Source organism: Macrosteles quadrilineatus, unplaced genomic scaffold, assembly GCF_028750875.1.
Source record: "Macrosteles quadrilineatus isolate MER2022 unplaced genomic scaffold, UCM_ALF_1.0 Scaffold_4__1_contigs__length_99947679, whole genome shotgun sequence".
Lineage (NCBI taxonomy): Eukaryota > Metazoa > Arthropoda > Insecta > Hemiptera > Cicadellidae > Macrosteles > Macrosteles quadrilineatus.
Window position 1 is genome coordinate 79,700,605 of NW_026542597.1, and position 24,260 is coordinate 79,724,864.

The 24,260-nt window shown below is 35.0% G+C and overlaps 1 protein-coding gene across 2 annotated transcripts in view; it reads right to left on the bottom strand.

Annotated features, from left to right (window-relative positions):
- The window catches only part of LOC128991483 (zinc finger and BTB domain-containing protein 41-like), a 278,309-nt gene that overhangs the window by 209,540 nt on the left and 44,509 nt on the right, over positions 1–24,260 (bottom strand). For both annotated transcript variants that reach the window (XM_054414399.1, XM_054414396.1), the window contains one exon: positions 14,212–14,655. In XM_054414399.1, coding sequence (XP_054270374.1) covers positions 14,212–14,655 — 444 coding nt within the window. The remainder of the gene's footprint in view (positions 1–14,211; positions 14,656–24,260) is intronic.

Genomic DNA, 24,260 nt, shown 5'->3' on the forward strand with positions numbered 1-24,260 from the left:
ATTTAGCCAAGTGGGAGGCCTCATACAGTTAGAACACCGTAAATTAGTAAAAATGTTCGCGCAAGTGTACTGCAGTCATTAACGTTCAGCACGTAAACAGTCTGTTGCACAGACGTTACATCACGTGACTTTTGGCTATGGTGCTATTTAAAGATTAAAGATTTTTGACGAAGCCCCGCGATATAGCTGAAGACCTTAAGCTGTGCATAAAACACGAGGATGCTGCTATTCATCAATCAATGCTATGAAAAATATCGGTAAGTTTACAGTAAAGATGGGAAGCCTGTGTAGATTTAAATGGACATCACTTGACTAAGTATCCAATAGTCAATGACATCACTTAAGAGAAATTGTCCACGATAAATAAAATGGCAAGGTCATTATTTAGAGATTTTAGTTTATTTGCAGTAATAAACTCTTTTTTTCTCGAACAGTTTCATATTGAAAAGTGTCATGTCTTTTTTTACTTTCCCATTAGTTGCATTTGTAGGTCACTAAAAGATAAAAAAAAACAGATCTCTGTGTGTAATCAAGTAGTGCAATTTGGCATGCCAATGGGTTGATAATAAATGGCAATTCTACTTGAAATAATATCTAATCCATCAAGAAATAAAAAATAAAAATAAAACTACATAAGGTTATTAGCTTGGATTCACAACACAAACAAAAGTCAGGCGTGTTCAATAGGTAAAACCCCATTAACTATATTGGATACTGAAGTAGACTTCCCATCTATATGAACCATCTGTAGCTAATGTTTTATTAAATAAACGTTATCAGCAATCTAACACATACTTTCTCCCATAAGCTTGTCAACAACCATTATCATGGGTAAGCTGTGGGAGTAACTAACTATGATATTTTTGTAGGAGAAAATCACAATAGTTACAATAACTTTTGAACCGTAATTTTTACGGAAATGTGATTTGTACCATTTTGTTCAGAACCTAAAGGTCTAAAACATACTAAATGTTTTCAAAATCGTTCAGGCCATTTTCGAGAAAATCTTATTTCTCCGTTATTTTACAAAAACAATACTTCCTCCATATACTATGTATAGGGCAAGAAAGGAATAACGTGTGAATTATTGAGCTGATGTCACCTGTCTGCCATGGGACGTCTGACCCTAAAAAACCCTACTTGCGACATTGCCAATTCCAACAGGCCGCGGCCTGGAGTTGCGGTGGTGTAAATTCACAAATGGGAATTCCGAAGCTTGACAAGTTATCAACAATCAAGAATATTCCATTTTCAAACCCTCCAACCTTTCTAGAATATTTGCAAACAGTTTATGACTTAAACACAACTCAAATAATGTCTTACCTCTTCTGAGTCTGAATCTGAAGATAGTGTTTGGATCTCATTTGATGTGGCTGCTACTACTGGCAAGGTCTTACTTGTGGTATTTCTTCTTTTTCTCTTTGGACAATGACTCTCACCATGGTCACTTCCAGATTCAACAGTCTCCTGGAAAAATTATATTTTAGTATTTAAATAACTGGTGAAATGTGGAAAGTGTGTTCCGCTGGATTTGTAAAATGTTTCTGGGCAATAAAGTAGTATTACAGTCATAGGTTTAGACTGTATTAATTTCATTTTATTTCGCTGTTACAGATCGCCCGATCAGAGGTTTGATCATTTTAAACTCAACAGTATGTAAAACTGACCAAAAGTCTAATACTTAAAATATCATGATTGCACAATATTATTTGCTGTGCAATATTGTATTTTGTCGATATATAAAACACAAAATATGACATTAATGACTATTTACAGATTTTGTATGGGTTTTTAACGAATTTCCCTGCAGGGAAGTAGCTACAGTATTACCGTAGGTGGCATGGTAAGACCGAGGCCCGGGACCGATTCCCTTTTTCATTTTGATGTCTCCAGAGGCCAAAAACACCATTCGTTCAAATGTTTATATATATTCAATTCAATATTTCTTTATTCATTAATAAAGCACTAAAGTACATGAATAGTGTCATTCTTTTACGTTTTTACATAAAAATGTTCTTACATTCTATAAATACAAAGTTCTTAAAATCTATATATATAATTCTGTAAGACCAAATTTTTACCAGAAAATTGTGGACGTCTGGTAAGTCACAGAAAAGTGGGAGGGGTCTTAAATTAAAGGTCTTGACCCCAGGGACTCGGGAAAAATAGCAGAATTCCCATAAAGTTACCAGAAAACGAGATATAACGTAAAATGTCATCCATAAGAATAGCATTAGAAGCCATTTACTACTGATTTTTGTTTACTTCAATACAGCTGATCGTGATTTATCATCAAGCCAGTATGCAATGTTAACATTTGGATTTCTCATTTGCCAGTCAAAAACCAGGGACAACGTTACCTATAATAATCAATACTTTTTAGTTACGTTATAAAATGTGGAAATAAATTATATTACTGTGAACTTTTTCAAATTTGTGTATTTTTAACGTAGGCTGTAACTTGAAATAACCACATTGACTAAATAATTAAAGATTCAAGATTAAATAAAAACTTCTGCTTTGTTTTTATTTCAAAACATAGCCTGTGTTCTAGATTTATTCTACACTTTCTTTATTTTAAATTTGAGATTTATTTTAGTGTTTAATCAATATTTAGTATGAAGTGGAATAACCTCAACGGCTACTCTTAGAAAATAACCTAGGAACAAAGATGGAATGGGTTCGTACAGGAAATATATATTTGTTAATTAAGTAAGTACTATGACAAGTTCCAATGGGAGGAAAAACAATATTGTTTAGAGATTTTAAACAGGCACTGTCTGTTGCTCGCAAAAGAGTTAAGAATCAGCCGATGATTAGGCCTAATTTGATAGAATATGTAACGTCAATATATCGCACCTTTAGGAGGAATACCACCACATAATTGTAAGTAATAATTGTAGTTTTTTTTATGTTGATCAGAAAAAAATGTACGTTAAGTTTGGTCAATGGGATGCCTTTACTTTACACTAATGTTGTTAAACCTTAACAAAAGGAGTATAAACTTAGAAATATTAACTGGGTAGGGATGCTAATTTAGCTGGTTTGGCCAAAAACTAAGCTTACCTCAACACACCTTTGTTTGCCTTTTCATATTTGACGAAGACAATTTCCAAAATTCTAATCAGGGAAGTCTTTTTTTTATCACAATTAACCACAAGACCAAAGCTACCTTAATAAACCGGTATTTATTCACAAACTATTATATGTTTGCTGTCTTTAGCAGAGTTAAACCTATGTAGTGATTCGAATGATTTATTGAAAATAACATCAACAAAGATAAACAACAAACTGTTTTTTACACAAAAGATATGGCGTACAGGGATTCTGACACATAGATAATATATATTTGTTTTTAAATTTGTTTAGATATTAGAATAATTTGTTTTATATTATTGAGCTTTTTAGGGACTTATGTCCCTACAAGCCACTAGTCTAACATAAGTTTACACAAATTAAAAATTAACGCTCCTTCTAAAATTTTATAGTTCATCAAGGGAATACAATACCTTGTTGATGAGAAATGTTTTAAGACCCCCTCTTAAATCCCACCATGCTTTTTGCCGGGAGTGTTGCACGACGTCCAAGTGCCACGACGTCCAATAATATTTTTCCAGTGCCACGACGTCCAAAACATCATTTTTGAGTTGTTGCACGACGTCCAAGTGCCACGACGTCCAAAAGTACAGTAACTGCCAAAAATATAGTCTTTCTACAAGCTTTGGACGTCGTGGCACTTGGACGTCGTGAAACAGCGCACTGTAGGATTGTAAAGAAGTATCATTTGCACCACGTCCAAAGCCTCTGCCAGTTGCACGACGTCCAAGTGCCACGACGTCCAATCAATATTTGACTGTTGCACGACGTCCAAGTGCCACGACGTCCAAAGTCCCTGCACACTGTGAACACTGTTTGCCGACCTCAGTGCATACAGTTCGTATTGCAATTATTGAAGGCAACTAGGCCTAGTCAACTGTTTGAAAGTTGTCAACCGCTTCGTCTTCGATTAATGTTTAAATTATTCAATATTCAATGATTCTAATTGAACTAATTATTGTATTAGCTTAAATTTTTATATGTAAAATAAATACTATGTCACCGTAAAATGTAGTGATGCAGTATTTCTGTTGTTATGATTGCATAATTGATTTCTACAAAATAGAGCTATGTCATAGAAACGAAATAAATAAATGACTACACTATTCACTATATTGTATGATTAATACAATAAATTAATCACTAGCCCAAAAGTAAATATGGTAGGTTTAATGTGAGTAGTGGTAGAATTCTAAGTACTGCAGTAGAATAGAATTGTCATACTATATCACTTGGTAGCAAATTTACTCGTAAGATAAAATGTATGCACAGTTTTATAACAGCTGTAAGACTTCCCATTTAAGTACCGGTATCATTGAAATTGTATAACTTCCATTGAACAGAAATGAGATAAGTAGATATTGATACACAGATATATGAATTTTCATACACTTATAATATGACGAATTCAAAAAATGTTTATCCGTCAAATGTGCTAAATATTATGTAAACTATCACTTATCAACTTTTTAAGCTATAATGGTGTTACTACAATGGTTAAAAATGTTTCCTGTGAAACATGTATTTTTTAAACTAAAAGAAGGTTTTCTTTTAGTACAAACCTTGCTCTATTAGTGCATACGAAAAATAATTTCACTATTTTACGAGATCAATGTTTGACAACAAATGGTTGAAGCAGATATTCAGAGAGTGTCTCCAACTGATGCAGTAATAAATAGGGTGGTCTGCCGTTACACTTTAGACGCATAAATGAGCGAAGCATTATTTAAAGATTGTCAATGGCTAAAGCAGCTAACAACCTACAATATGTTCCCATTCAACAGATTCACTGTTTGCCCGATATTATTTAAGTTCTAAAGAATGACAAATTTATCTGATAGTTCATACTGTACCTTTTTAGTGAAACTGGCCATCCTGACTATTTGCTTGTACTTTGTAAATGGGCGTAGCAGGATGTACTCGTGCAATCAACATTTGTTCTACAATCGTCAGGTCAGTTAATTCGTTCGGGACACTTGACTCATCCATATTATTTAACGCCGTGAATTTAGTTGCATTTGAACGACAACGCGAACAAATCGGTGATTGGTTTGAAGCTGTTAGTTGTTGGCGATGACAGTAAGTGCAAGTGTAACATTTTTGTGCATCTAATTCATGTTGGAATTGATTAGCTAACTGCCTATCAATCTGGTTAGAGACAAAAATAGGGGGGTTAACTTACAAACGGTCCTGTAAGTCTAATTTTTTTATATGTTGTCTAGGATGGTAAGCAGTTGTTTAAAATGAAAAATGCACAATTCTCCACCCTCCGCGCCCGCCGCCATATTGAAAAATCGATAAAATCTGTACTTTCTAGAGATTTTCGCCTATATCTCCGTTTTGGTTCGTTTTAGCGAAATATATGTAATGACAATGTTGTAGACAATTGGATTTCCTATAAAATAAGTATAACAATTTGGTTCTAAGACTTATGGATACGAAAATATTTAAATTTTTGTACAATAAAACGTCAATTTCTTTGTTATTTTGACAAATCTCTATTAGTCCAAGCAAACTAAAAAAACTGACACAGGGAACGTAAAAAAATTGGAAGAAAACGTTTTATGGTTTTATTTTGTAGTGATGGGTCTGCAGAGTGACGTACTAAAAGTTGCCAAAAATCGGTCTACAGAAATTCTCCTAAAATCACGATAAAAATGGCGGCTTTTCTCAACATTGGACAAATTTGAAAAAAATATACCACATGAATATTTTATTCAAAATTTTGTGAGATATTGACTTGGGACGACCACCGAAGTTTATTGGGTGGTTAGTACTTTATTTACATAGGGAACTCATTTTTGGCCGCCATCTTGAATCCGCCATATTAGATATAAATAAAGAAAATCAAATGCAATGATAACGTTGTGACCCATCATTATAAACCAGATTTTCACGCTGATTTCAATGCCGAAATCCGTTTTTAAAAATCTGTTTACATTTTTTACCAACCCGTGAGCCCAACATTTTTTAAATTATCAAAATTTTAAAAAACGGGATACCTACAATAACATTTAACGAAAAATATGACACCAAGATCTTTTAAATCGGTTCACAATTGGGGCTACAAACAGGAAGAACTAATACCCTTACATTTGCGCGCGCCAGACGGGGTAGAGCGCAGCCTTAAACAACTACTTACCATCCTAGACAACATATAACAAATTTAGACTTACCGGACCGTTTGTAAGTTAAGGGGAGTCTGTACCTTTTTGGTGAAAAAAAAAGATTTTTTTATTTTTATCTTAAAAAATTCTTCAATTCTTTGTGTTTATTTATATATATAACACTTCATATTTTGCAAAAGTTTTTTTATAAAAAAAAAAACAAATAAATAGTACTGCATGATATTTTTCAATGTTCTTAGGATGCGCGACCTAAGCCCTTTAGAACTTCAAGGGCGTTTTACCGAAAATAGTGTTTTTTAAAAGTTAGGTACGCATAACTTAAAAACTATAAGAGATAGCAATATGAAACTTCACACACATCTTCTTCACATCATGGTGAGTAGTGCTTGATACCTCTTTAAGTTTAAAATGATTTGGTTTAAGTCATTACCAAGGTAACATACAAAATAAATCAGGTAAAAAAATTGCATATTTTATTTATAAAAATAAAAAATAAAAAACAAGAATATATTTAAGTTTTAACTAGCAAGCCGGGTACCCTTTGGCATAGAGATCATGTAGTAAAAATTTCACTTTAAATGGTTTATGGGTTTCTGAGGTATGCGTACCTATATTGGTGCATATCTTCCCATTTAAATAGCATTAGGGCGTAAAAGGGACAGACTCCCCTTAACATACCTCTATTTACTGGACTAATATTACGACGTGGTCTTTGAGCCATGCTCAAAACAAATATAGCAAAACTGTTACTTCCATCGATAAACTAACTTTAACCTAGGATGAAAGTAAACATTGAAATGTAAACAAAACAGTTACAAACAATTAACATAATATGTTTATCTTATTTAAATAAAACAAGATAAACCCATATGTCATAAACCCAATATAATTTTTCTTTCAACTTACATTAAAATAACAAGCGAAATTGCGTGACCTGTAAAATAAAATCCAGAAGGAAATTTGCAAATATTTTTTACCAAAACATTGTGCTCAGTATTCTTTAGCTGTTGGCCAAATTTCATATCAATTGGTCAAGCCATTACATTCTGATGCTCTTACAAAGAAGTTACAAAGTGAGGGAAAGTGAGCTACGCTCGCTCCGCTCGCTTCGCTCAAAAACGTATTTTAGCCATAGCACAGAAAATATATAATACTATAATAGTAATCTATCTATCTATCTATACTATTATAAAGAAGAGGTGGTGTGTGTGTGTTTGTGTGTGTGTGTCTGTGTGTTTGTATGAGAGAATCTCAAAAAGTACTGAACCGACTGGGCTCAAATTGCACGCAAGTGAAGCTACAGCTCCGAGGATACATATTATACAACTATTCCCTCTTCGTTATTGTCCTAGGGCTCTGTCCCGTGGGCTTTCAAAAATTTGAGGTAAGAGATTTTAAAATAATGATTGATGGTGAAATGAAAAAAAAAATGAAATGAAATGATGTTTATTTCCCAACTAAAGAATACAATTCATGGTATTTTACATAATCCATGGTATCCATGGTAACAAGAGCAAACCTACATAATTTAAAAATGTAAACTGTCAAATGAATTTTGATTTCACAATTCCACACAGCTGGTTCAAACATCCTTATATACGTATAATACGTGAAGGCAATTTCTACGAAACACTACTCCTCCGTTAATAATGGACGGATTTTTACAAACGACGTGTCAAAATAAAGAATTTTTTGTGTAGACGCCCCCTTTCACTAATTTCTGTAATGAAAATCCTCGGGCTTTGCCCCACAGGCTATCAAAGTTAGAGTTTCTCCCATAAGATTAACATGGGAGAATCTAAATATTTAATTGGAAACTTTGTCCCCACTAAATTTGAGAGAACGGCTCGGCGAAGAAACTTGGTAGGGGTGTCTTGGTCTGTAGATGAGTTATTAAAAGAAAAACTAAGCAAAATCCCTTAGGACTCTGCCCCAGAAGCCTTTAAAGATCCCTCCACAGAGTTGTTTACACTTTGGCCATGTGAATAATACTTTTTAACGAAACAGCTGTTCATTTTTAAATTGTATTTCAAACAACACACATTTATTGGGAGTTACTGAATTCTACCATTGACTATTGGATACAGAAGTTGTTGTATGAATAGTCCACTTTTGCCTACATTTGATCATATTATTCTACACATATCAAATATTTATGTAGAAATATCTGCTCTTATCGTGTCTAATAATATCCAAACATAGAAACCTTGCCTAAAATTGTACCCATCTTGACAAATTATTTGCGCCTGCCTATATTACGGACTTTGGCGCACTGAGTAGGTAACATCATTGAAAAATAACACGACATTTTGGCTGTAAAATATGGTACAAAAGGAAATACTATTAAAGCAGCTACTGTCATGACAGAAAGGTCATATTCCTTTTAAACTAGATTACAAAATCCTTCATAAGATACGTTGATTAACAATATGTAAACGTCAATATATACGTAACTGCCAATCTACGGTATTTTTGCTTTTTGGAAATGTCCCATTGCTATGTCATTTGCATTATTTGTTGCCAATGAAGCCGCAAGACTATATGAACTCGGTGGCCCCTAACAGTTCAAGAATAAAAGTCAACTTCACTTCAAGTATTCCACTACACCTAACATTCCATAGAGAGATTATATTGACAACTTTATGTTATTGATAAGGCTGAGACAACTAACTGACAACCCCCATGTCAAGGAATTCCAGCTTAAAAAGTAACCCCAAAATCAATTTCTCAAAACTGTGCTAGAGGGTTCATTCATTGGCACAGAAGTACGATATGAACTGACGCGACGCGAAGGAAAAATCAAACTTACACTGTAACGGATATACCTCCATTATGAAGTTAGAATATGTCTTCCCAAAAAATATTTTCTTTTCATATAAAATCATATTACATTGATGAAATCACGGAAGTGTTTAACTACAAAAGATCCACCAATACGATTTTAATACTATTTAAAGGTTCTTCCAAAGGAAGAGATATTCTACCATATAACATACTAATAATAACTCTGATGGCGTACGGTATGGGAAATATTTTATTCATTGAATGATCAACTATATTTGGCAACTAATGCAGTTAATATCATTATTGGTTTTTTTTTACACTTATTACTCTTTAAACAATGCTAAATGCTCAAAATATGTGTATTTAACCCAATTAATCGCAGTTAGATGAATTAACGTAAGCCTTGAAAGTAACCGTTGATTTCGACGGGTTTCACCTAGTATTAAATAATGCACGAATATTAGAACAGAGAGGGTAAGGATTATAAATTTAAAATAATGATGTTACTAGCCCGAATGTAAACATTATTTTACATTACTTAAATGTAGCTGTCAAACCATATGTTAATGTAATTTCATTAGTATATGATTGTTACTTATTACTTAGTTATTTCATTTGTTTATGTTTATGATCTACTAGCTGTACCCGCGGGCTTTGCCCCGTTTAACTTCACAAGTGAGCTCGTTCGCATGTCTCAATCACGTCCTGGTTGAAGTACGTTCGCTACGCTCACTCACCTGTAGGTTGGAGCTCGTTCGCTCCGCTCACTTGCCTTCAGGTTAGCTGGTTCGCTGCGCTAACTCGCTTCCAGGTTGAAGTTCGTTCGCTACGCTCACTCACCTTTTGGTTGCAAATTAAATGAATGATTAAATGAATTTATTTATTTCCATTGAGAACTAACTTATTACAGTAGAGTCCCGCAAACTCGGGTCTCGATAACCCGGAAGTCTGGATAACTTGGCCATCACCTGGCTCAGAAAATTAGTGATTTTTTGAGTCAGAGTTAATCATGGACTCAAGCCAGCTCAAGTCAAATTATTCGCAACTGGTACTAAGGATTTGTTGTACTATATCTGATATAGTCTTTTTCTAAGTTCACGTCGCACTCGCAATTAGTTCGCATGTTTTATCTAGGAAAGCAGGTATGCCCTAAGTCATAGCATTTGTAGGTTAAGTATTATAATAACAAACATGCTTATCGTAGGTTTGTAGGCACACTTGTTCAAGAATATGCCGTGGTAGGTTTTGTTTATAAATTTTATTTTTTAATTCTTGTCTAATGACGATATTGATTTGTATTTGTGCGAAAATGTTAATTTATTTGTCGAGGGCATGAGCGGCTCTCTAGTCTTTGTATGTTACATGAAGCACAACATGAAAAAGAATAAATTAAAGGAAGGTAAAAACGGATCAGTCGCTGAAGGTCTAATCAGACCTTCGACACACATTTTGCAGTTTGTACTTGATAATGAGAATCCCATGAATCCTGTACAAAATTAAAAAAATGTTTCATTCAAACTACAAGTTTATTACTTTTCCGAGAACCAGCCTTTATCAGGACTTCCGCTCCCACGCTAGTCGGCAACATCAACTGTGCTATATGAAAACAATAAATCTTGAGTAAATATACTGTATGTTGAATTTTGAGGTTGTGGTGTTCCTTCGTAAGCACATTCGATTATAATCTAGGAATATGTAAATTTATTGTTATACGTTAACTTTATTGATATTCGATTCGCTACAGTACTATTAAACCTATAACATTTTCAATTCGTGTGCGTTGTATTTTAGAGTTGGGGAAACAAAATAAACCTGTGTACAACTTATTTATATGATATTCTCATTGGTTGCAGTTTAATAAGTGGTGTAGCAAAAACACAAACACAAAATTTATTGAAATAAAATTAAGTCAATGTTAAGTGAATACTATTAATAAACATATTTGCGACATAAGAACATTTAATTGAAGCCTAAAAAACAGTTCGAAAAAGGCATTCTATTCTTTATACTACTACAAATTAAAATGAGGGTATAAAAAATAGTTTTCAAAGATCATGTTGATCAATGTACATTCATCTAATCTTGAAAAAATAAGTATTTAAAAGCCCACTCCAAACATAATAGGTTGTTAAAAAAAGTCATCATTTTTCAAACCATGTAAACCTTATAGTTTTCCAACTATAGCCTTGTTTATTTTTTCTTTTAATGTTTATTTTTATTTTATGATGTTTCAATTTATGGTTCAAATATTCATAGTATATATATTTCTGAACAAGAACATACACCCATGTATATATAACTAATAAACGTTCCATAAGCATTTTACACGAGAGAACACTGTTCGGCAAGTAGCCGGTCATCGTAATCGGTCATCATGAAGGAGCTTGGACGTCGTGCAACAGCGCTGAGCTATATTGGACGTCGTGCAACAGTCAAATATTTATTGGACGTCGTGGCACTTGGACGTCATGCAACTGGCAGAGACTTTGGATGTCGTGCACATGTTACTTTTTTACAATCCTATAGTGCGCTGTTTCACGACGTCCAAGTGCCACGACGTCCAAAGCTTGTAGAAAGACTATATTTTTGGCAGTTACTGTACTTTTGGACGTCGTGGCACTTGGACGTCGTGCAACAACTCAAAAATGATGTTTTGGACGTCGTGGCACTGAATAAATATTATTGGACGTCGTGGCACTTGGACGTCGTGCAATGCATCCTTTTTGCCGATTTTATTTCACTTGGAATTTTGTTGTAAAATTTTGATCCGGTTTAACTTGGTTTTTTACTGTAAAGTTCTAATCTGTGGCGGTTTAAAGCAAATGTTGATTTTGTTCCTGGTATTGTAGTGGTGGTGTTCACCAGTTAATGCCAATTGAGAACGTTGTTTATAAAAAAAAAAAAAAAAAAAAAACTGTTTCATAGATGTACAATCCATATACTGTACTGTCATTACGATATTTTTAATGATCTAAAATGTCTTTTGGAGTATTTGAGTCAAGGTCCAAAATAATTCTTATAGCTCTTTTATGTAATTTTAGGATTGTTTCTAAGTTATTGATAGATGTAGCGCCATAATGAGATATCAAAAGAATTAAATTAAGTATGTACAAAAAGTATATTGATTTTAATGTTACTTGATTAAAAAGATGTTTTAATCTAGCTAAAGCAAATAGACCGGATACAGTTTTATCATAACTTTGTTTGCGTGAGAATTCCAAAGTTAGATTTTATCCATTTCAAGGCCAAAGAATTTAATATTTTGTATTTCTTGAATGGGTTTCTGATTAATGTCTAGTGAAGGATTAATTGAAAGTCTTGTCTGACGGGTCTCAAAATTTATGAACTTTGTTTTATCTGGATTCAAAAGTAACTGATTGTTTTGAAAAAAATTGGAAAGTATATCGAGATTAGCTTTAGCTGTCTTTTCAATTTCCTCTTCAGAATTAGTGGTAGATTTGCATCGTCTGCATAAAGGTATTTTTTTTAGATTTAGTCAGCCCAAGTTAGTAACAATGTTTGTGTCAACCAAATCAGTAAAATAATTATTGAATTGAAAAGCATTGATTGTTAATACGAACACTAGTAATATGGTTATCTGCTTTTGCCTTACAAACTTCAGTGTTACTAATTTGCCAATGGTTCATGTTATTTGAGTTGTTTATTTTATTATATTTTTTTTTTTGGAGCTGTAACTTTATTTCTAAACATTTTATTCTTCTGTCTTAGTTGTTTGTACATAGTGTTTTGTTTTTTAGGATTCTAGCATTATTAGCAAACTCAATAATTGATTGTTTTTCAATCTTTAGCTCTTCAAAAAACCACCTTCAATGTCTATATTTTCTACATAATTTCTTAGGAAAACACAACTCAAAATAGTACATAAAAAGTTTGTGAAACACATCATACTTTGACTCCGCAGGAGCAAAAAATACATCAAGCCAAGTTTCAAGGCTAAGTGCTTGAATAAAATTATCAATATTTTTAGTGCTAAAGTTCCTAGAGTATTCAAGAAACACAGCATTATCAGGACTATCATTTTTACCATTTATTACAAAGAGTTTACTATCATGGTCTGACAGGTGAGTATTGAATCCAATTACATTGAAATAGGCATAATTTATATTGGTAAAAATATTGACTATGGTTAATGACTGTATGTGGTTAATCCTCTACACCATTATCCCACCAAGCTTGTGGATCTACATCTGTAAATGAAGACCACTCAAACGACAATTTAAATTTGTTAACGCTGACGAATAAGTGTGTTGGATTGGAAAATCAGTTAATACAACAATATAACAATGAACTCAAGAAATCTCGCAAAGAAGACTACACTTAACAAAGATTGTTAAACAAGAACTAGACCAAAGTAAGTAGGAAATCAAAAATCTTCAGGCAGCAATTCAAATTGTACAAAACGAAAATAGAAAGTTAGAGGATGAAATAAAAAAGAATATCAGAAAGTGTCTACACTGTTATCCACCTTTAGGAAATCCATCCATAGATGGGGAAACTATTTGGATGGGGAAAATGTATTCTTCCTAAGTTTGTCTTAAATTAATGATTAATGAGTTTTTTGTTAGAAAATGTCAGATAGCTATTATTTGAGATTTCATAGATGACAATGTTGATCTTTTTCAAAAAGTTGGGATTGGCCTAGTTAAAGAGGCCTTAGCCGAATTTCAAAATTTTCGGTTAAAGATACGTAATATTATTAGACCTACTAAAATACAGATACAGTATCATAGCGCACGTTTTAGAGCAAAACTGTACAATAACTAATAGTGATGTGTCAGTACCTCAAAAGAATTCTTGATACTACCGGTTCATAGCATATCTATCAGTACCGAGAAATTATAGTAAAAATATCGGTTCCTGTACTTAGGTCTCCACAGGGTAGCCTATTGGCTATTTGACAATAAAGAGACAAAGCCGTATCAGATTTATAGGTTAAATCATAACCTGAATCAGATTATATAGTTTTATAACTTACTCAAAATAAACTAAACTATATTAAACGTATACATTATTTTCCGGATAACATTTTTTTGTATTTAGATTTGTGGGATTAGATATTTGGGATTTAATTTGGAATTCAACATCACTAGTTGCCAACAAATCTGCAAACAGTTTTGATGACTGATTTAATTCAAAATACAATTTTGTTTTCAAATAAAAAATCTGTTCATTTGAAACTAACCTGAATTGTAGAAATCTCATCATCCGATGGATCAGGCTCAGCACAGGATGGATCAGGCTCAGCATTGGATGGATCACGCTCAGCATTGGATGGATTAGGCTCAGCATGAGATGGATTAGTCTCAGCATTGGATGGATTAGGCTCAGCATGAGATGGATTAGGCTCAGCATTGGATGGATTACGCTCAGCATTGGATGGATCAGGCTCTGCATCGGATGGATTAGGCTCAGTGTCAGATGGATTAGGCTCATCATCGGATGGATTACGCTCAGCGTCGGATAGATTAGACTCAGTGTCAGATGGATTGGGCTCAGCATCCCGAGACTCTACTAAGTCTTGAACATTATCTTCAGGTTCCTCTGTGTCCGGTTCAGATTCTACTCTTACATCACTGTTAGGGTTTGCACTGTCTTTCAGAAGATCATCCACCAAGATGTTGAAATCCTGAAAATCATTAGATTTATGTAATTTTCAAGAGATGAAATACCTAGTTAGAACTAGTTAAATAGTTGGTGAAACTCTGCGTTGCCCGGGTCAAAATGCAATGCACAATACCCATGTAGCACAGATGGTTGGGCCAACGTTGGCCAACTGTGGGACAGTTGGTCGATGGTTGGTTGGAGCTTCCACAACCAACCAACCGTTGTCCAACTGTATATCTCGTAGTTGGGCCAACCAATATTTACAACTGTGGACCAACATCGGTTCATTGTTAATGAAATACATTAATATGCATTGTTGGGTATCATACATCAAGCCAACCGTTGTCCAACCGTTTTTCACTCCGTTGGACCAACAAAAGATACTTTTGTTGGACCAACGATGGTCCATAGTTGAGTTTACACGACTTTCATTCTCTGGGTCTAGCTTTCACAACATAATTATAATAAAATATCTGGTTTTACAATACCTTTATCAGTTCCAAAAGTTTCCAAAAGTTTTTGGAACTGATAAAGGTATTGTAAAACCAGATATTTTATATATTACAGTTCCGGGGCTACAACAATGAATTTTAATAATTATAATAATGCAAATATTTTTTAAATTAATATTCTTTAACTTATTTGCAACAATTTAAGGGGAAATAGTAATTAATCATATAACAGTCAATTATAATAGCATTAATAATCTAACTGTAATTAATTAATCTATATTCAAATACCAGTATCCTCTCTAACTCAAAAAAAAAAAAATTACTACTTATGATGCCTTAACAGATTAACAGAATCATATTATACTGTGTAGTATCAAAAATGTTTGAAGTATTGCGACCATTGCAACTGTCGGCTACTCTTTCACCACTTGAAAACTCTCTGTATCAACAATCACAGATAGCTCAGTGGTAAGGTAAGAGGCTCATAAGGCGAAGGACCCGGGTTCGAGACCCGTCTGGGCCAAAAAATTTTGTTCCAGCTTTTTTTCAAAATTTGTTTTTATGAACTATTTAATCAATTTACTCAACTAATAATTATGCTTTTCGTACTAAATCTTTATTATTTTGTGTGAAATAATTTTGGTTGGGCCATTGTTGGACAAAGGTTGGCTGGAAAACAGTTTAAAGAGGTGACATTTCTACCGTTGGCCAACTGTGTGGCTCCACAATTTACCAACGTTGGCCCAACCATCTGTGCTACATGGGTAATAACTCATTCGAAATCAACAATATAGCATCTAAGTGTCTAGGTATCACTCATTTCATATTAGCATAATTAATCTGAACTCTCCTTTTCATACTTCACCCACCTGCATTTTAATCCTCATAGTGTACTTGCATTGCAATATTTCATTCTGTATTCATTTTCTCTTGCATGATAACAAAATTCTTGAAACTCTAACCATTCGTTTGTAAAGTGTTATTGGCCTACTATGGCCATTCCTCTGCATATTTTTTTATTGCTCTTTAGTTTAAACCTTTTTGGCTTGTTGTAACTCTTTTACTTAACACGTTCACTGCTAAAGGAATTTATCAAATCAAATTGTATTGCTAAAAAACTTTATTGTTGTTTAACATTCCTTTTTTTGTCCTTATTGAAATACAATATTATACAATACGATCGGAAGTGAATATGACGTCAAAAAGTGACTTCATAGGCCCCTACTAATGGGTCAGTACTGACCCATCAGGAGCCAGAGTCAGAAAAAAATGGAAATGTCACTGAATACATTATATATGTCACTAAAAGTATATGTTCTAAAGACATATGTAGTCAATATCATAAAATAATCAACATAAAATAGTATATCAATTGATTGGAATTGATTATGACTACATAATGTGACGTCATATACATGGGTCAGTGCTGACCCATCAAGAACCGGAATAAAAAAAATTGAAATATTGAACAAAGATAAAAGGTTAATATTATTGAAATAAAATAGTTTAAAAGTTAATTGAAATTGAACATGACGTCATAAAGCACACAATAGTAGCACAGCGAGGGGCGTTCACAGTAACGTGGGTCAGTACCGACCCAGCCGCCTCGGCGGGAGCGAGACGCGGGAACCAACTCAACGGTGAACAAAGCAAGTCACACACTACACGCTAACGTGGTGTAGGTCCACCTTCGACCGACGCTAGGCTCACACTGAGCAAGAGATTGATGCACTGCAGTGTGGGTTAATATTGACCCGGCCGCATGAACGATGCGATCACCGTGGGTCAGTACTGACCCACCCGCAGCGAACGTGTTAAAACTCAAAAGCCGTTGTGGTTATTTTTCTGAGCATTCAATTCCTATAATATTTTGAGAATAATAATCTCTTGTCCTTAGGCTTTTTAAATCTCTTGATGACGCTTTTTGGATATAGGTACTCTGAAATATTTTAAGAAAAATCTAGAATTAGAACATTTTAGGAGAATCTGGGATATCCTATCTAAAACATTCTAGACCAACCATTATTACACATTTCCATAGTTAGAGAGATCGATCCAGATAAATCTGGTACTATATTGAAGAACTATTTTGAACATTTAGGTAAACACACACACAAATATTCAGAGAAATCTTGAACAATACACAACCTTTCTTTAATGATGTGATGTTTGGATGTGATAATGATGTTTTTGTTTGTTTTTAACCACTTTTAGACATTCAGAACATTTATAATGATATTCTCTTGAATGGACCATTACTGTATGCCTTTTAAGGTTTTTTCCTGGTTAAAACCCTTTCATAATCTTTACATATAAATAGAAGACTCTCAGTCTTACGAAAATGGATGGTTTTATTATAAGTTTTTGAAAGAAATACTCTTTCCAAATCTCTTTTAGCAAGTTTTCCAAATAGTGGTAAAATGCCTTTCTCTCCGCTGCCAAAAGTTTGACGGGGTTGACTACAGCAACCACCAGGACGGCGGGCTCGGACACTGTTCAGCAGGCAGATGCTACCCTTAGTGCTGCCTGACACTGTACTTGGGCGAGTTGCATCCTGTATACCTCCTTATTGAGAGCGTCTGCCCACACCTCCACACGGTACAAGAGTACGGACTGGACGGAAGACATTAATAGCCTTCTACAACTAGACCGCGGCCCTCCGACATTGACCATCAACCAACCATCTAAGAGAAGAAATCACCCTAGCGGCCTTTTCCGCTATACGGAAGATCTGATCCTGTCAGCTAAGCTTGCTGTCCACCAAAACCCCAAGGTACTTGGCAGAACAAACGGTTTGGACCTTGATGGCCCCCACCCTCAACGATAGTGTCAATCCGTTTTTTGCCAAAATCACGATCTCGGTTTTCTTAAAGCAAGCGAGAGGCCGTGGTCTGCCATCCATGCGTTTATGGTATGCATAACTCGGTTCAGCTTTAGCTGAGCCAGCCCAACGCTACGTGCAGCTATCAAAACTGCAACGTCATCTGCGTACCCAACCAATACAGTTTCCTCAGGCATTTCAGACCTCAGAAGGCTGTCATAAGTGACATTCTAGAGGTATGGTCCGAGTATAGAACCTTGGGCAGCACCAGAAGTGAAACTCATCTTCCGCGGGCCGTCCGTAGTGTCATACATGAGGAGGTGGAACCGGAGATAATGCTCTTTTATGCGCACGAGTGTTCTCACATTCCAGTATTTCACACCACCTCGCGGAATTAAATGGATTTCGCACATCGGCAAAAAAGACCTTCGACCAGGCAGGCATTGTGCATGCTCAAAAGGATCAAGGGGTTGGTAGTCAAAATCTTCTTGAGGACGCGTATATTTTAATTTTTAATTAGCCTAACTTAAGATTTGAAAGTTGCCATTGTTTTATGTTATTTAAGTTGACGTGAGCTGTTTTGAAAAACATGTTGTAATATGAAAAACGCTCAAGAGTAGACAATTTTCATTTAATTAATTTCATTTCATTTCGCCGGGTACCCCATTGGGTCTAGGAGCCTTATTGTTCTTCAGGGATAGGACGGCTGCCTCCATCCCTTCAGAGCTGAAAAGTGGGATGTTGTCCACCCTTCTGAAATCCCGCAGTGGGCAGGACGCAACGTGTGAGCCGGGAAAAGGGACTCGACTATTCTCTCCGTGGTGACCCCGTCCATGACGGAAGGTGGAGATCGGTTGCCAAGTTTCCTGGTTACAACTTTGTAACCCAGGCCCCATGGGTTGGAATGGACATCGTCCCTTAATGTCACCCAGCAACTGCATTTCGATTGATGGCTCGACGAAGAGACCTCCTAGCCACCCTATAAGGATCCGACTTACACGACGTATGTCAAGGGGTTCTCTAGCCCTGGTAGCAAGTCTTCTGGCTCTCAATGCTGCTCGATACAATTCCGCAATCTCGGCAGTCCACCAGTAAAACTATATACACGCTTATTGCACCGGTATCTCCTACGAGGCATAGACTCATTGTAGGCCGAGACAATCAGTTCCATCGTGGATGAAACTAACGCCTCTGCATGAGCCACGCCAGTTAGCGAGAGGTTTTAATGTTAAATCTTACGGACACTTGACGAAACGCGGCTATTTGTCACTGATGACCATCCAGGACATTAAAAATTATACAATGGTGGTCACTGGCCGTGTAATCCTCCAGGACTCTCCAGGCTCTGATCCTCGGCAAAAGGGACTCAGATGCAAGGGTAATGTCTGGGATCGTACCCCGCATCCCAGGGTGGTGGAAAGTTGGCGTGTTGCCCTCGTTGACGAAGAGTCTGGTGAATGATTTGTAGAGAATGAAATTAAATATTAAGGAATTATTGAGAAAGGGGAATAGAAATGAGAAAGGTTTTAATGAGAATTAGTTCGAAGGACCAGAGGTAAGAAATGTAGAGAAATGGAAATACAGTTGAACCTCTATAAGACGAATTTCAAGGGGTACGGGAAAAATTCGTACTATAGAGGTATTCTTAATAAAGAGGGTCGTTTTATCGAGGTTTAATACTGCTGTTATTCTTCTTATAGAGGTTTCTCCTCGCTCTAAGATAACCTCTATAAAACGAAGATGTCTATGGCCAACCTCTATAATACGAATCATTGTTACCGTTAGATCTACAGTGTACAGTACATACTGTAGGCCTACTAAAGTTACTGTACTATTTTTTCAATGCATGATTAGGTAAGAAAAACGTGGTCGTAGCAATAAAAAAAATTGGGTTTATTTATAAATCACTTAAGTATCAAAACTTTAAAGTGGCCTCATCTACATCCTGAAATTCAGCGGTCTTTGCACGTTTGCAAAACTTAGAAAGTCCACTTGCTTCATCGTACTTGTCTCTATTCTTTATGATGGTTGCTAACGTTGTTGGAGGGATGTTAAACTCCTTAGCGATGGCGATTTTCTTCTTCAACGGGTTTTCTTCCACATGCTTCAAAACTGTACGCTTAAACTCTACTGATAGTGCCGTTTTTGACTTTTTCCCTGCCATACTGTACTGTACACTTAAGACTTGCACAACTCTAAAACAAGGGAAAAACCCAGCCGGAAGGTCACTGGACGGTTCACGGGCACGTGCCAAACAATGACTGAGGAAGGAAGAGGGATGGGTGGGGGTTTCATGTTGAGACAAGCTTCTGTTTGTTTTGAAAACTACGTACTATGGAGGTTAAGATTATGAGAAATCCGTCTTATAGAGGTCCCGTTCGTCTTGTAGAGGTTTTGTGCTTAGAGTATTCGTTGTATAGAGGTTAATCAGTCCTAGCCCATGTCACAAACAAATTCGTCTTATGGAGGTTTTTAACCTAATTACTTCGTTGTACAGAGGTGTTTTTAGCATTGACCTTTATGAAAGTTTCAAGGGGATAAAAAAAAAATCGTCTTATCGAGGAATTCGTTTTACCGAGGTTCGTACTAAGGAGGTTCAACTGTATTAAATTCAGATTATGAAAGGGAGAAAAAATGAACACACATTTAATGGTTTCAAGAGAACAAGAACTCAGATTTATTTACATTTTGAATGCAACATATGTTAACGATATAATTATAAGGAATAATTTAATATGAAAACAAACACATGTTGCTGAGAAGAGAGTTAGTTTTAAGTAAAACAAAGAGGATGAAATAAAATGTTCAAGTTTACCGAACATCTGGCTCTAGCAGCAAAGTCCAGAATGTACTTGCCCTGGGAATTGGTGAGGGTCATTCCCCACTCGACAGCCCTAGCATTAAAGTCCCCTTCCACGACGACAAGTCCTGTGGTATCCCGCACGCTCGCTTCCAGGCAGTCTATCTTTTCATGAAAGTCACGGATGGCCTCGTTGGGAGTGAGGTAGACACTAAAGTAAGTGACATCCCTGCACCGAACCCAAACGAAACCTCGGCCCTTCGCGTGACCCCGCACTTGTACTTTAGCTGCATTGCACGCCCAGAATGCAGTAGTACCAAGACTATCAGAGAACCAAAAAGATGGGTCCCTATCTCGATACTGGTACAGTTCGCAGACTAATAGCGCGTGGACATCGTGTTCGAGGGCAAACTGTCAGAGAAGTGGGTCAGCAGTCCATGATCGCTCAAGATTTCACTGAAGGATTCTTATCTTAATGGAAGGGATTTCGTAAAGCATGTTGTATGCTTAATGATTGTGGAGAAAATTCAAAAAAGTGTAAATTAAAAATTCCCATGTTATTCTTATGGAGAAAATGAAAACTGTTGTTGTAGTTTACTTGTTTATGGATATATTTTAATAGCAAATTTATGAATTTCATCCCATGCTATTGACAACTTATATTAGAGATATTGGCAATGAATAATGAAATGTATAACTAATTTTAAAAGGTCAAAAAGGCTAATATGTAATAAACTAGGTGAAACCCGTCGAAATCGACGGTTACTTTCAAGGTTTACGCTAATTCATCTAACTGTGATAAATTGAGTGAAATTATACATATTTTGAACATGTAAAATTGTTTAGTGATTAATAAGTTTAAAAACAATAATGATATTAATTGCGTTAGTTACCAAATATGGTTGATCATTCAATGAATAAAATATATCCCATACTGTACGTCATTAGGGTTGTTAGTATGCTATCTGATATCTCTTCCTTTGAAAGAACCTTTAAATAGTATTAAAATCGTATTGGTGGATCTTTTGTAGTTAAACACTTCCGTGATTTCTTCTTAGGGGCCTCCTCATTTATATGGTCGTGCAGCTTCATTGGCAACAAATAATGCAAATGACATAGTAATGTGGCATTTCCAAAAAGAAAAAAAATTATGTAAATTAGCTGTTTACGCATATTGAAGTTTACATGCATTGTTAATCAACGTATCTTATAAGGATGATGTGATCTAGTTTAAAAGGAATATGACCTTTCTGTCATGACAGTAGCTGCTTAAATAGTATTTACTCATTGGGCCATTTTTACAGCCAAAATGTCGTGTTATTTTCAATAATAACACCAACCCACCCAACCCAACCCCCAACCAACCCTGTGGGCCCCGTAATATAGGCCACTGCAAATAATTGGTCAAGATTGGTACTATTTTAGGCAAGGTTTCTGTGTTTGGATGTTATTAGAAACGGCAAGAGCACAATACAATTTTTCTGCAGATGAATTTTATGTTGGAGAAATATAAGCTGAATTATAAATGTCACAATGCGAGTTTGAGCATTTTGTAACTATATTATATGGGTAAGTTACATAGATTTTTAGGCTGCTGCTCAGTGCACTTTATATATTTTAGAGATAAATTAAATGGTTTTTGTAGCTGAGTAGCGCTAGTATACATGCACAACCCTTTTCGTTAGTATAATAACATTCAAAGGCTCTCTGAGTGTTCAAGTTCTTATTTGTATACATATCTATACATTATGTTTTCACTAAGCTGAATGAATACATCGAAGTAACCTCTCTGAAAAGACTGCAGTATATTGCAGTCTTCCAGCTTAACTACTTTCTAAATCATACACATATTTCTACATAAATATTGTAAAATGTTTTATCCAGTTGCTGTATAAAACACTATTAATTTAACAAAATATGCTGAACACGGCTCAAATGGGCACCGTGCCCTTCTGCACTTGTGTTATTTTGTATTGTATTACACAATCGAAGATTTTTCCAATGATTGAAAGCATGTATGACAATAATCTCATGAACCTATGATGATCTGTCTAGAATAATATGATAAAATATAGGGAAAATGTGTGAAAAAGGCTGACTCCAACCCGTAAAATAGATTATAAGATAGTTGAATAAGAAATAATTGTAAGAGTGTCATGGAACTTTATATTGCAACACATGACATGATACAGAAGAAAATCAATTTTTAAATCAGAAAATAACATTGCAAATACTTCTTTGGGAGTATCCAGTAACTTCCAATAAATGAGCGTTGTTTTAAATAAAATTTTAAAATTAACAGCTGTTTTATTAAAAAGTATTATCCACATGACCAAAATGTAAACAAATCTGTGGAGGGAACTTTAAAGGCTTCTGGGGCAGAGCCCTAAGCGAACTTACTTTGTTTTTCTTTTGATAACTCATCTACAGACCAAGACCTTTCTTTGGACACCTCTACCAAGTTTCTACGCCCAGCCGTTCTCTCGAATTAGTGGAGACAAAGTTTCCAATTAAATATTTAGATTCCCCCATGTTAATCTTATGGGAGAAAATCAAACTTTGATGGAAGATCCTGCCCAAACTAATAAAGATATCAAAAAACTAAAAACACTTTGCAAAACTACAGATCAGGGAAATTTTTTTGACACTTTAATCATCAAAATCGGTCCAAAAATGAGGGAGTTATGTTCACAAAAATCGGCTTAGCGTATTATATATATTGTTTTAATCAATATTTCCTATATCCATTTCATCATCTGTTTTAACTTTACTTTAAATTAATTTGTTATTGTAAATATTAACTTTTTGTACCAGTTTAAACACAGCCTGACGATGGAGACATAGTTTCCGAAAGCGCTTGTAATTAAAACAGTTTATTATATATTGGCCTTTTTGAACTTTTAAATTTAGTTATACATTTCATTATTATGCTATTGATGTTTGGTCAAAAAACACTTTTTACCTTCCTTGTAGCAGCAAACCTAAGCACTCTTTAAATTAAATGTAATGTTATTTAAATTGGGAACAAATATGTTTTATCTATGGAAATATCCCCCCATGAACTTTTATGAAAACTACAAGTCAAACCCCCCTAAACCATATACTTAAAATATTCGTCATGACGAGAAACCTTGTGCAAAACTATCCATTATTTCATAAATTGCCCTTTAAGGTTGTAATCCCTTTCTAAAGGGAACTTTCCATATACCTAATGTTAAAAATACCTCAGCTGTACTTATTTGTTTATATCCTTTCAATTTATTAACTTACTAGCTGAATACCCGTCCTTTGTACGGGGTTGGCATATAAGTATAAAATGCTTATTGCAGTTACACTCAAGCTTTGTAATTGCAATGAGGGAGGACACAGTTTGATAAAAATTTTTTCCTTAAATTTACAGTAAATTTTTAAAAAAATTGCAAAAAATCACAAATTATTTATGAATTTAAAAACATAAACATAACTGTAAACAATCCTACTTTGACAGTTAGTTCTCAATGCGTATCATACATACTACTAAGGTTGCTGCTTAGTTCAAGCATTGACTAAGGAAA